Source organism: Pithys albifrons, chromosome 4, assembly GCF_047495875.1.
Source record: "Pithys albifrons albifrons isolate INPA30051 chromosome 4, PitAlb_v1, whole genome shotgun sequence".
NCBI classification, from domain to species: Eukaryota; Metazoa; Chordata; class Aves; order Passeriformes; family Thamnophilidae; genus Pithys; species Pithys albifrons.
Genome location: NC_092461.1, coordinates 64,140,838 through 64,155,785, shown reverse-complemented (window position 1 = coordinate 64,155,785; position 14,948 = coordinate 64,140,838). Strand labels below are relative to the sequence as shown.

At 39.6% G+C, this 14,948-nt stretch overlaps 1 protein-coding gene across 3 annotated transcripts in view; it reads left to right on the top strand.

Moving 5' to 3' along the window:
• Nucleotides 1-14,948, top strand: part of TRIM55 (tripartite motif containing 55) — a 36,380-nt gene that overhangs the window by 12,092 nt on the left and 9,340 nt on the right. Inside the window, exons 5-10 of one of the 3 annotated variants that reach the window (XM_071553092.1) lie at nucleotides 2,789-3,022; nucleotides 4,139-4,161; nucleotides 4,261-4,385; nucleotides 4,764-4,768; nucleotides 6,491-6,703; nucleotides 8,565-8,852. In XM_071553092.1, the coding sequence (XP_071409193.1) occupies nucleotides 2,789-3,022; nucleotides 4,139-4,161; nucleotides 4,261-4,385; nucleotides 4,764-4,768; nucleotides 6,491-6,703; nucleotides 8,565-8,852 (888 nt within the window). Of the gene's footprint in view, nucleotides 1-2,788; nucleotides 3,023-4,138; nucleotides 4,162-4,260; nucleotides 4,386-4,763; nucleotides 4,769-6,488; nucleotides 6,704-8,564; nucleotides 8,853-14,948 lie in introns of all 3 variants that reach the window. The other 2 variants (XM_071553091.1, XM_071553093.1) reach the window with 2 other exon arrangements.

The following is a 14,948-nucleotide window of genomic DNA, read 5'->3' as shown; positions in this document are numbered from 1 at the left end:
GAGAGTGTGTTAATGGCAGACAAAAAGCCTTCACATCACAAGGATGAAATGGACTGCTCTCAGGACCTTACAGACAGAAACAAACCTTTCAAGTAGGTTAACTGCAGAAATTTGAATAATACAAAAGCAAAAGCTTACACTCATTCAAGCTGAACTACAAACAAAGTTTCAAACATCTAGTCTGAAGTATGGAGAAAACATTGTACTAAAAATACCTGAAGAAACAAAACAGTGTCTAAAACCAGCTTCCTCACAGTGATCCACACCATTTAAAGTGTAACCTTCAAAGTCAAAACCCAAAGAAAGTGCAGCCATTTTACCTTCAGATGTTTTAGCTGGGTTTTCACCTTTAAAGTCAAAGATTGTGGAAAACAGATCTCAGAGTTTACCTTGGCACTTCCATGTTACATTTCAAGCAAATCACATTTCATACCATACAAGAGCTTTGTCTGAATTGACATCAGTTTGTCCTTGAAGATGAAAAGCAACAGCTGTAACTGAGAAATGTTCACACATGGAAATAACATTTACAATCCAGGGTTGTCTCTTCTCTCTGCTTAACACTTGGCAGAGAACAATAAATACCTGCTTTAGTAGAAAACACACAATTATTTTCCTTTTAGATGGGCTAAGTATTACCCTACAGTTCAATGTTTAGCTATTGCTCCTATGCAAACCTAAAAACGGAAAAAAAACAACAACAGAAAAAAATTGACCAATACTTTAACTCATTGAAAAGTAGAACAAATCCACATATTGTACTGAAAATTGAGAAAGGAATATAAAATGCTAAATACTGGAAAACTATAATAAATAATTAAGCAGTGTTTATCCCTGTAAACAATATGAGTCAAATAATGAAGGAAAAATTACAGTGTTTCTTTCAAATGCTAATAACATAGGCCAGTTAACACAGATCCTTGGGAACAAGCAGTGAGTCTCATGCTCAGTAGCAAGGACTTCTTTCTTTTTGCTGTAGCTGTGCTTTAAAAAAAACTCAAAAAGGCTGGGAACTTTTTAGAATGGAGAGTCATGTATTTGTTAACCTCTTTGATTACATAGAATCTGATTAGGGTAATTCTATCAGGCAGAGACTTTGTATGTGAACATTTTATGCAGAAAGAGAATATTTCAGAAATATTTCAGCATTTGCAGTGAGGAACCTGCTTTGCACTCTGACTCTTGAGAATCACAACTCTGTAATATCTACTGGCAGGAAATATTTTATATTAGAGCTTAAAGACAGGGAAGGATATCGCTTGCTCTTCTTAACCCAACACTTATCCTGTGTCAAAAGACAAAGATAGCACACACCTGTCTTGAAATCAAGGTTATTTTACAAGTGATCTGAATGACATTTCACTAGGAGAAAGCTAGGAGAGAGTAAAAGAAGAAAATTACTTGAGGTGAGAAGAACAGAATGACACCTAGAAACCATGACTCACTTTGTTTGAAAACTTCCTTAACCCCACCTTATAACTGCACTAATCAGGAATTACTGGGAAGTGGCAGGACCTCCAGAAGGGCAGGACAAGCCTGCACCCTCTTCTAGGAATTTTAAATTAGGAGTGCCTGTTTCACCTAGCCTGCCTCGTTGGGAAGCAGAGGCAGTTACTTGGGTCAATGCAACGAGATGTGTATTCATTTCCTTCCACTCCCCACCTCTGCTCCGCCAGTGTAGACAGTGATTTTTGGCCAAATGTACATATTTGAAAGTCTTTCTCCCTTGAACAATATAGAATAGACTGACACCACTCATAGGAATGAGCTCTGACTGAAAGTCAAGAAAAAAAGCAGGATTCTCTCTGGCAAAGTGCTAAGAATAATCAGTCTATTACTTCTAAAAGTACTAGGGGACTGTTAATAATCCTGTGCTGCCAGGATCTCGGTATTATGCCTCAAGGGACAAAGATGAGGAATTGATCCTGTTTCAGTTCCTAGGAAAGAGATTTAAATAATAACCACCATCCAAAACCAGGTATAACCACAATAAAGTGGGGCACACAGATGACTCAAGTACTTCTATTTGATAGACCTCAGACATTATACATAACCTGTCTCCCATTTCCTCCCCATAAATCCTCCCTTACAAGTGCAGTTTGTTCTTTTTAGAGAGCAGTCAATGTAGCAACCTTCAAACCCATCTTCCTTCCTCAGTGAAATATGCTGTTGTCTCGTTGTGAGGACAATAAAAGTGTCTCAAAAATGATGTGAAAATGAGTTCCTGAACTTAGGGTCCAAAACTGATTCCTCTTCCTTTTCTTTGTGCTTCTGTCACACACCATGGATATAATGGACACCTATTGTCTAAATAGAGTCTAAAAGGGTGTATGTGAAAATCAAGCCCAGCCAGGATTGTTCCAGGTACTCTGGCAGAAAAAGAAAATTCTCCAGAGCAGCTTTGAGATGACCATTCCTTTTAAAACCATTCTGTTCACGCAAATGAACATGCTGCTAATACGGTGGGAGCTTTTGCTTTTTCTTCAGACTTTGATGTATCACTACAGACATCATAAATAGCTTTTACATTTTTTAGCAGACTGACAAGTTATACAATAACCTGTTCAGGGGCTTTTATTTGCTTGAAATTCAGAGTTTGAGAACACTTTTTAAACTTTTGTTCCAATAGCTTGGACTTTGAAAATGATAAAAGTCTCTGAGGTCATTCAGAGTCCTTTGCACTGATCAGAAAAAGAAATTTCTTTGATGAAATTGCTACCAAGTAACTGTAAAAATAGAAACTCTTTTAAGAACATAACATGTTTAACATAAACCAAATGATTTGCAGGAATGCTGCAGACGACAGAAAGAGCAGTTGTGTGAAAAATTTGATTATCTCTATTCTGTCCTGGAAGAAAGAAAAAATGAGATGACACAAATCATCACCAGAACCCAAGAAGAGAAACTGGAACACGTCCGCTCCCTGATGAAGAAGTATGCAGATCATTTGGAAGCTGTGTCAAAACTAGTTGAGTCAGGAATCCAGTTCATGGAAGAACCAGAAATGGCCGTGTTTTTGCAGGTATAAAGTCTATAAGTAGAAATACAATAAGAACTATGAGTTTATTGATACACTACTTAAGAATGTCTTCATTTTAGGCCCATTCAGAATTTGGTTAATTGAACACTTACACAAATTCATTTTTTAAACATTTGAATCAGCTCAGCCAGGTGACTAGTCTTCTTATGAAAATTATACAGGTCTAGAACACGTGTATTTGCAATTTTCACCAAAATATGCTATCCTGTGAATGAATTTCTGGTCCCCAAAGAAGAAACAGGAATTTAAACATTTTCCAACAAATCTGTATTTTCCTACCAATACCAAGGCAGGACAATATGTTCATCTGTACATGAATTTCTGTGAATTATGGGTTTCATTTGCATATTGACAAAATTATTAATGTTTCAAGAAGTAAATATTTATGTTCTAAGTTACATTTTTATGCCTTAATTTTTTTTCTTCTCTTTTTTTACTATAAACTTAGGAGAGGTAAGTAGGAAACTGTTAACAGCCTGTCCACTGAATTCATTGATGTAGGTTTTTTGTCTTGCAAGCTTACAATTCCTCTAGATTAAAGTCTGGAAGGATGTTTTCTACAAAAAAACCCCAAAACACAACAAAACAAAACAACAAACAAACAAACAAATTAAAAACTCAAACCCCAAAACAAACCAAACCAACCCCTACTTATTTTCATCAAAGAATCGCCTTTGAAGAGAACAATATTCTTTTAAGACAAATTAATTTTGTCTTTCCAGAAGCCATGCCCTTATGGATAGTCAAAGATACAGCTACTGTGACTAAAGATGGTAACAGAGCAATTGCCTTTTACCAAAGACACAGCTAAGAAAGAGGAAAAATATTTCCATTTTGTTTCTTTTTAACTATCCTACACATTTCCCATCATATTCAGGTTTTAATTAAAAAGTCTTTCATGAATTGAAAGGGTTATTCAGCTGTGTACTAACTACCATCCAAATTTGATCTCATTCATACATGTCATAGCTGTCATTTATGAGATCTGTATTAGTGCATTTAGAAGCAGCCAGTGTAACAATTAGATTTCAATGCATAATATTTCTAAAAAAATTGGAACCATTTAAAAAGTCAGTTATTTCCTTTTTGTTTTCACAGAATGCCAAAACGTTGCTACAAAAGTAAGTATTTAAACTTCAGAGTCTTGTTCTTTATAATCAATTACAAATTATAAATTTATCTGCAAATCCAAATGCCAATAACCAATCTCTCCATTTTAGAATTACTGAAGCTTCTAAAGGATTTGAAATGGAAAAAATAGAGGATGGGTATGAAAACATGAACCAATTCACAGTGAACCTCAGTAGAGAAGAAAAGATAATACGAGAAATTGATTTTGACAGAGGTATGTAATTTCTTTTACCAGAATTGCTTTCTTAAACTGCAGATGTGTGCAATTTGCATGATGACACTGAGTAGGAAACCTTGAATCAGATATTTCTCTCCATCCCAAAATGAAAACAGAGCATTTTGTATTAATTATAAACAAAACCAAAAATCCATCACAGTCAAAACACTCATAACCTGTTGACACCATTAATCTTATTGTTCTTGAGGCCTAACATTTTACTGAGCCCATAGTCTTTACTGACTCCTCATGTGAAGACACCACAAAATTCAGCTTTTCTCTCTGTAAAGTCTTTTTCCTTCCTTAAAATATGTCATGATTCTATGACCTGCCTTCTCTACAAAGTCATTAAAGAAATAGAATGTTTATTACTAGAAGAAGTAGTCATTCAATACATTTGTTTAAAAAGTCTATCTTATAGTAGTCAAGAAATATTACAGAAACATAATTGAATTTCAACATCACAGAGTTACAGAGGGAAGCAAAAATTGTCATAACCTTTCATGCATTTAACACCTTGGTCATGTAATTTTTCATGGCATCATGACTAAACATACTAAATGTATCTATAGAATAATGCAAAGTTGGGATTCTACATTTACCAAAGTAGCCTGAAATCTAGGCTCACCTATGCTTTTCCCCTAGAGCAAGCCACAAGTTAACAGAGATAAATGTTTCAGATAAGCAGACCTGTCCTACTAATAGCCAGTGTTAATCATTATCGGGATACCTCTAATTTGCTCGCTAGCACTGGATTCTGCTATATTTACATTTACATTTGTCAACCCAGTTAAAACTCCTGTAGTTGTCACCCATCTCTTACTCCCCTGCCACAAGTCACACCAAATTCAGAATTCATGGCTGTTCCCTAAGACAGACCCTGCATGCCTCTATGGAGATCTTGGTCTGTAGGTTGGAATCCATGGACTGCCTGGACTTGGCACATGAGTCAGCAGGACAGCAGCTGTGGCACCAGTCAGCAGCAAAGAAGCAGAGCCATGACCCTCCAGGGATTTGTCCTAGGAATAACAAACCCTAGTCTCAACCTCATGCCCAGTTCATCCCTGTGATCAGCTACAGCTGCCACATCCCTGCCCCATTCATGCATCTGCCAAGAACCTGACCTGCTCTGGACACACACCACCTCCATGTAATGGGGAATGTGGCACCTACCTCTTGGGGACAAGGCATTAGCAAGAACTTTGGCAATTGGTAATACACTCCTGCATTTTCAACTCCTCCTACGGTCCGTGAGGTGCTCTCCAGACATGGGGACACGGAATCAGAGGCAGCACTCTTGTTTGTAGGAATGTGTTTGCCTGCAGAAACATTTTTCCATTATGTGGGCATTACTTGATTTGCAGAACTACATTCTTTCTACATGCTCATAACCTGTGCATAATTTGAAGTTTGGGTTGATGCATCCATCTAAGTTTATTTCTCTGAAGAGCTAGGATGGCTCTAAACGATGTCCAAAATTTGTTAGGATGAATAGTGTGGTTATGCAAACGAAAAGTGATTGATACGGGGCTTCGTCTGGAAACAAGCAGAGCCACAACTGCAGACCACAGGATGTGTCAGATGGCACAAAAGCAATAGTTTGACCAAGTCTGACAGTCTGTTTTTAGGGATGTTGGTATCTCAAACCTCTAGTCATGTATTGCAAAACACTGGTCGGGTAAAGACTTATGATGACAGCTTCAATGACATTTAAAACAAACATATATCTAGAACAGGAAGAGGGACTTTTTTCCTGGCAGATTGTGCCACATCCCTTATATCTTCTTGCCAGAAAATGCAGGGCCACGCTGCACATCCCTCCCAAGGATAAGTGCATTGACAGGACTTTCTGTACTCCTTCCCACGGAAAGGCCCAGCTAAAGATTTTAACCAAGATGTGTGTTCAAGATGTGTGTGGCAGCTCCATGGCAGTGCCCAGTCCAGGCTGGTGGGAGGAGTCTCCGCACCAATACCTTCTCTGCCAGGCAGCAGATCATCAGTGACTTTGCAATGCAATTGCAAATGGCTTTTTAATTACACAGAGATTGTAGCCATCTTCATGTGGTGCTTAACTCTGTCTTTTTACATGTGTCCTATCAGAGGAGGAGAGAGAAGAAGAGAATACAGAGGATGGGGAAGACTTGGATGAAGTCCACACAGAGTCATCTGGAGAGGAGGAAGAGGAAGAAGAGGTGGAGGAGGAAGGAGCTGAGACAGCATCACAGCCACCTCAGCAAGACCCTGAACCACAGAGTGCAGAGTGCACCCTGGCTGAGCCCATTCCAGTGCCACTGCCTGCTGCCCCAGCTGGTCAGGTAAGTGCCTCTGCTGCCCTGCCAGCTATGCTGAGTCACCCTGGCACAGCAAGCCAATGCTCCCCTGTGGCCTGTAGGTACCATACATCAGAAGCAGGGCTAAGGGAGTCTACGCACCGGACAGCAAAATTGTTTATTGCCCTTGTACACATATATGCAGTGTACCCTGTCCTCTCAACATACCACTTGATAGACAAAAAATTGTCTGCTAGATAAATTAAAATACATTTGGGATACATAAGTTATAAACAAAAGAAGTTCCTTTTGGGAGTTAAATGCATTACAATGGATGTTCTGCTTGCTGTGATTTAACTCAGACTAACTGTTGTAAATGAGATGGTTGTTAAAATATTTATACTAAGAGAATTTGGTGTTCCCTCTGGTTTCAGTGAGCTTTTCACCATCAATTTTCAGATCACACTTCTGATCTGTTTTCTGTGGATGGTGTTTGCTGCCTTCTGCTCTGGTCATCCTAGAGATATGTCTAGGTGGATGCAGGAGTATCATGCACAGAAAACAGGAGAGAAAACTGCCTCTTACAACCTTGCAGCAAACAGGTTCAGGGTGTGAATATTTTAGGCCAGTGCTTTTTCTTAGGGAATGCGATTAGAATAAGACCATAATTGCTGCATATTCTAAAATATCTACATTAAAAATATACTTCATGTGCTACTTTAGCTTGCCTTAGATACAATTAAATTAGCAAATTCTCCTCTTACACAATTTACCCAATGAAGCTGCTGAGTGGGTAAGGTTCTTGTGAAGATATTTGAGGAGGCCAATGTGAAAACAAGAAAACATATAAAGACTCTTTGATTGTAGCAAGCTCTCCACATAAAATAAGGGAAAACAAATACTATAGATTTATTCTTGCTTTGATCTAATAACATGTGTGAGTTTACACCAGTTGTGTGAAGATGCTTTCTATCACGTTTTATTGATTTAACCAAAATTTGTCTTTTGAGGATTTGCACTAACTTAACTAATGTTCCCTAACTGATGTAGGGTTTTATGCAAACAAGAACTAGGCATAAGCAATTCTGCCTACTAATATGAATTCTCTCACTTCTAAGGTTTAAATGAGAAAGGTATGGCATGCTTCTTTAGCAATTGTAAAATGCAATTAGGCATTTGGAGTGGAGTCACACATGGCATGTGGTTGTTGTGGTGTGAGGGATACCCGTATTTCAGCTTTTGCCTTCTGGTGTAAGAAAGGCAAAGCAGAAATGCTGTGGTGACACTAGATAGTGCGTGTGGGAACACCAAAAACCTTAGTGCAGGTAGAGAGGTGAGGTTCAGCTGGCTGCATGTCTTCCTGGCAGAGCAAATGTGCTTGGCTTATTGCATTGGTGGCAAAGCTGGTGAGCAAATGTTTCTCTCCAGTATCCTTTTATTCCCCTTTTTCTGACTGCTCATATCAATAGACTCATTGGTAAAGGTGTTGTTCTTAACACAAAACCCAACAAAACATTTGGAGGTACCTATACCAGTCACTCATGGGTGGTATGGTTTCATGAGGTTCTTATGCAGAATTTCTTATGGTTTTTAGAATTGAATCAGGCATTTATCTGAATTATGAAACCTCTTGCTCACTCCTTCTCAGCCAGCAACCCCCTTCCAGCTAGTTCTGCTCTCCTGTTCTATTTTTGGAGTAATATATTTGCTTTCCCTTGTCTGTGTTACTCAAGTGATAGTTGTTTTTGCTTTACATTTTGATTGAAATTCTTTCAGACCATGTACTAGGACAAATCTATGCCTTGCAGTGATATATAACAAGCACAATATGTAGAACAATGTGACTAGAGCAGGAAGGTAACATGGTGCACTCTGCTTGTTCTTCTCTTTATCTGTCCTGATTAAGGATATGGTTGTGACACCAAGTGGTTCTCAACAGACCCCAGAGTCTGACACTCAAGTGCCGACCACAGCAGAAAGCATCGATCCCTTGTTTTACCCTAGCTGGTATAAGTCTCAGTCACGGCAACCAAGCACTCCAAGCTCAGCCCCAGTGAGTGGGTTGGGGAAAGTAGGGACTCCTGTTTCTCTGGAAACAAGTGGAAAGAAAGCAGAAGCCTCAACAGCAGCAACAATCGAGGAGAGTGCACCAGGGAGTGGTAAGGAAAGTAATACCACTGCAGCAACGTCGAAGGTCAGTGCTTCTGAGGTCACCCCACAGGGCTGTGACATTCAGTGAGGCGGGAACAGCACTTGTTAAGGAAAATGGGGCTTCATTTTCCTCTGCATGCAAAAGAATATGAATAATTTCAAAATTACATGAACAACATAAACTGTCATTTCAACAAATCTGCTGGATTTATAGATGGTTTCAATATGTGACAGGCTGGCTCTTCAACTTCAGAGCAGCGTGCTGTGGTTGCTTGTGCTTAACTGCCAGTGCACCCTACTTGTGAGAGCTGCTATCCAAGTCGCTCACACATTGTGGCTCAGGAGCTGTTGAAGAGCCTGGTGATGTCTCTGCACATCAAATATTTGCATGTGTTACTAGCAGAGCAATCCTGTGCATGAGATTACTCTTTGTCACCTGTTGAAAGCCTGTGCACATGGCATCCTACCGCTTCTGGCTGAGCAGCTATGGCCTGGCTTTGTCTTCTGCAGCTCTGTGGCTGCTCCTGGAGTGCACGGCTTCCCCACATGAACATGAAGCTATGCAGGCACCCAGGACCTTCTTGTGCATTTGATTGCCTCTCAATAAGTAGTGTGATTTCCTGGGTTCAGACCTGTGGCTCCAAGGATTCTTGAGACCTGATTACAGGAGATCAGGAAGATAATACACTCCAGTTCAGTGTCAGACTGCCAGCAGCATGATGGTATAACAGAGACTGATGTCTTGAATACAGGAGAATGTTTCCTTAAAATTAAAATATTAGAGTTGGTATAACTGGAATTTGAATATTGCTCCTTCTCCATATGTATACAAATTCCACATGGGCCAAAGATACAAGGAACAGAGCTGAGGGAGCTGTGCTCTACTACACCAGCTCCTGCTCCAGTGCCTGGTGACCAGCCCATGAGCAGACTTTTTAAATCAAACCATCATGATTTACAGGCCCAGGCTGCATGTTTTAACAAAGCAATTACCTGTATGTGTGCGGTTAGAGGAGATTATGTGTGTGTGAGAGAAAGCACAAGTGGGTAGTAAGTATTTAATGATGTTTCCCTTAAAGTTGGAGTTGACTACATAGCATACATAAGCAGCCCTACCATGATAAATAATACTGTGCCAGGCAAAAAGTTAGGAGGGGTTCACAGGAATACAATAAAAGGGGCACATATTTTCTAGCTTGAGGTTTCAGTCAGTGACACTTGAATTTAGTGGCTGAAGAATTCTCAGTGACTTCACTGACTTTCTAAACAAAAGCATCATTTGACCACCAAATTTCAGTAGCTGTTTTGCAAGTCAGGGTTTGATTTGAGAATATTGGAGTGGAATTTTTTTTTTAAAAAAGGCTTTAAAATTATCAAATCTGGTATTACCTTGTCTTCTTAAGTATATTTCAAATGAACTAGTGAAAACAGGAAAATCCACAGTGACATTTATTGCTTCTGTTTCTTCCTATCAATTCCACTGATGATCAGGCAGTCAAACCTCACCATGGGCAGGCATAATCTGTACTAGATTAATTTCCTGGAAGCTTGCCTGACTGTGGTCTGCTTTCCTCGATCTTAATTTACAGCAAATAAAGGAACAAAACTTGCATTTTATGTAGGCAGTTGTTTAAAAACCAGCAGCAGTCTGGTACACGGTTCTCTTAATTGTTGAGATCGAGAGTGAAAACAGGCATATGGGAAGGACATCAGTTTGCATTGGCATGTGAGTTTGGAGGTGCTGCACTTTGATATTTTCACAGATCACAGGTAACCTTGACACTTTGGGAGTATGAAGATGTTGAGAAGAGTAGCACATGGTTCTGGTGATGTGAGGAGGAAGGAGCAGGGGAAACAGCTGAGAATGGGCTTGGCCCTGGGCTAGAGACAGAGGAAGGGATAGGAAAGCTCAGGGAGCAAAAGGGTGCAGAGTGTGCTGAAGAATAGAAAAAGCAGAGTGACCAAGTGACAGTGATGCCCATGAGATGATGCTGTGTTTAGATTTATGCATCTGAGCTGAGATGTGTCTACGGTATGAAGAAAATGGCTGCTGTTGTGTGGCAGTGATTATTTTTAAGTATGTGAACTTCATATTTTTCCTGCATGTGATTTTACACAACCCACTCTGAAATGCTGTATTCCTTTGTTTTCTTTAAACCCCCAGCTGATGTTTTTCACACCACTCTTTTTACTCCCTTCCTCTAATTAAAGTATATAGTGGAAAAGTGCTGTGGAAACAGAGCTTTTTCACTGAAAGTAGTGATAATGACTAGTTCATGTCATGACAACACTGGTGAAGCACTCTTCTTATTTTCTCACAGGAGTTAGCATTCTGCATAACACTTTTGGCATTTCTTATCATACTACATCATCTTTGGAATCTGATTCAATACATTTGTACTTTCATGGGTAGGAAATATTTCATTTTACATTAACTAACAATTCAAGTGATGTTATCTGGTGATGTTCCTACATGGCTTTAAAGGATTTTTCCCTTTCTCCCCAACAAAAAACATCATGCTAGTTCACAATACCAGCTACCTAAAACTTTTCTTCCTTGCACCTTTGAAATGCCACCCTTCAGCTTACTCCTGCATGGTTAAACACTGCGTCTCCTTGGTTCAAAACAAAAAAAAAGAGACAGTTACTCCCTCAGATACATGGGCTTATGTTTCAGTTGCTGTTCAGATGACCATCAGGATGGGGAAACCATTGGCTGACAGATGTGAAGAACACTGACCTTGTTCAATCCAACAGGGAGGAGGGGAGGAAGAGCTGGAGAGTAATGGTTTTCATCAGAGGGGTAAAGTTCAGAAAAAACAAATCCACTGAATAATCCTGCTGTCAGGATTCCAATCACAAGCAAATCACCAGTGGTCCCTTGGGGGAATGGCTCCTGCTTTCCAGAGGTGCCCACAGAGAGAGTGAGAGTGTCCCCTCAAACCCCATCTCACACAGCACATTCCACATCCTCTTCAGTCCTTATCCCACCAAAGGTATTCAAAGCTCTCTCTACATGGAGTGCCAGTCATGGCCCTGAAATGCAGCCCCGTTCACCCATGGGGGTCTCAACCCATTTAGACAAGGGCTTTTTTTCCCTTAGGTTACATGGAGAGCTGAAATATCTACAAGATCAAGGACTAAGAATTTCACTACCAAGTGAAGTTGTCCCAAATAGAAACACTGCAATTTAAACCTTAACTATTCTATAATATCACTTCTGGAGTACCCTCTTTTTGTGGTAGACACTGTCCATGACTTAGTTCTTTCATTCCAAATTCACATCCCTCTTAGGTAAGATATATGTGTGCATTCAATTTCCAAAGCAATATGAATGGTCTACAGAGAATTCTGTGTTGCCATTTATTCTCTGTTGCTTATTTATTGAAAACCAAAGACTTCTGACACAAAACAACAGTAGTTACCTTTGAGTATTTGCTCTAATGACAGACAAATTCAATTTTGATCTATTCTTCAGCTCAAAAATTCCTGGTTTTCCCTGCTCACTTTCTGCACTGTGCTCTAAGCACTGCACATGATATGGTGCATCTACGTAAATTGATAAATTATTATTCAGATTTTATGTGCAAGATTTCCAGCACTATGGCTGAAGAATAGCTCTCCATTAAAAAAAAAAGGAGAGTGGAGAAGCTATCACCTACACTTTAGTTGCATAAGATATGCAAATAGATGCACTGTATGGTAGTAATTTGAATTTGAAAACCATGAAACATTGTGAATCTCAGTTTAATATGTGAATAATTTTCATTTGTGTTTGGTTTTGAAAATTTGTTGTATTATTACAAGAGGTCATAGAGCTTGTTTGTACTCCCGGGAAATCAGGCATGCGAATAGCATCATACTCTTTTTTCCCAATTCAAAATACCTTTTGAAATTAAAAATAGACAAATGCAGAAAGCTCTCATTTCTACCATTTGAGACCTTTTCCTATATGGTCTCCAGTGGCATCTTTATAATTTATTTAATAATGAAAGGAGGTGAAGGAAAAAGGCATTTTGGTCTGAGATTCTATTTGCATAAAAATTATTTTCTTCTCCATCTATAGTGAGATGGCTGTTTGGACAGTTTATGTGTCTTTATCTTTCACGTGAGAGATCAGCTCAGTGCCCTTGTTCCTTTGTGTAATAAGCTCCTGAAAGTCAAATAACAAAATTACTTTGAATAGCTGTAATAATAATTCATAATAATAGTATAAATCTGCATGACTGTCATCATAAGAGCAGCATTTAATTTATTTTCAGGCTATTTTAATAGAATGAAGTGACAGGGTTTTCCTCATTTTTCAGCAGCAAAAAGAGATCAGTTTCCCTGTTGAATTCCCAACATTAACTTTATTCAAGGGTTGTTTCACTCTAAGAAATTTTAATGATGCCTCTATAAATTTCCTCCGGGATACAGGAGGGTATATCAGCAGGGATAAGGTAAGAGGAGTTGCAGCTCCCAAGTGTACAGATTGCTTGGTCTAAGAAGAAACAGAAGGAGATGATTCAACATGAGGAAAATGGATAGCTCCACATTAGAGAACTGCATCCTGCTTCAGGGAGTGCCTAAGTCAGAAGTATAGTCACCATAGGCTGCTCCTGCCTCTGATGGGGAGTGTGAGACATCTCCCGTAAAAGAGAGTTCAACCAACTGCTGCTGGCTCCCACCTTGCACCTCTTCAATGTGCCTGCTGAGCTTGAGGTGACATTGCTACAAACCAGGTACCTCTGCTCAGTGTCTGAAGCTGGGGAGGTCTGAGCCTCTGCAGATGACAACTGGGAGCAAATTACTAAAACAGAGGGAGCAGGAATAGTGTCAATGAACTGCCTTGCTGCAACAGGGAGTAATGTATTAGTGGAGGGTAATATAGATATTATCAAGCAGCCCTTTCCAGTGCATGGGAGAAACAGGCCTTGCAGTTCCGCAACTGTCCTTATCATATTTTGTAGGTAACATCTCTCATGTAGTAACACCATACAAATTTGTGAGAGTTTATGAAAGACTTGTGTTCTCCTGGGTCTGTGGTTACCCAGTTTATTTCATCTAAGATGAAGTACTGTACCCTGTGTTCTGTTGCTCAAGTTCCCCATGAGTAAAGTGCCTGCATGTGGCTCCAAAGGACTCCAGCACATACATTTATTTTGAAAGGAAATGCAAGTTAATCATCCACAAAGAGCAGTCAGACCTAATTTCCCTTTGCAGCCAGTAAGTACAGTGCTTTAATTCCATGAGGATATAAAATATAATCAGAACTGAACTGTTTGGGAGGAGAAATACTAATGGAGTGGCCTATGTTAATCTTGTTTCATTAGTTTTAAAATTTTCTATTACTTGCTTGCAACCTTATGCCATCTGCCAGAATTACCATAAGGACAGTCCTTTCAGTATTCATGTACTGTAGTTCTCTTTGCCCTGCTGCTGAATACTTCAATTTCAGGTGGTGATCCTTCATTTTTTTTTCCATGAGACAGCTTTAAATCACATGTCAGAGAGGTCAGTATTTAGCTAAGTTTTAGCTGATTGGTTGTCATGTCAATATGCAGCCAACACGGACAAAATAAGATAATTTAAAACCAAAATAAGGCCAAGGGATCACACTGTGCTCTTTGCCTATGCACCTCTGCTTTTCCATCACAATATAAAAGGTATGGTCCCCGATCTTGGCACAGTGCTGCACCAGAATGATTACATGAGCATGGCAACAGTGGACAATTATTTCCTTTCTCTTCACCAAGCTGGAAACTTAGTCATTCCAATCTGCTCAGGTAAGGAAGCATGTTGAGGCAGCTGCTCCAAGAGAGGGAATTTCTTCCTCAAGAGAAAGCAGTCTTGCAAGGCTGGATCTTGCGGGAATGATGCTGAGGTCTCCCTTCCCTCTGGCCCATCTAATACAGCCTTACCACAATTTCCCACAGAGCAGAACAAGCAGTCTGTTGCCACCAGCAGCAGGCATTGGCTAGACAGCTCTCTCCTAGGACGCCAGCTGCTGCTCTGAAAGCTCTCTGCACCCTGCAACAGCTGGGTTTAGTGATAATGAAGGATCTGAGGATGCAGAGAGCAAAAGTCAACTTGGTATCTTCCATCTAGGTTTTGATGTACTTTACCTTTTCTTAGGTAGAAAATCTGGTGGATTTAT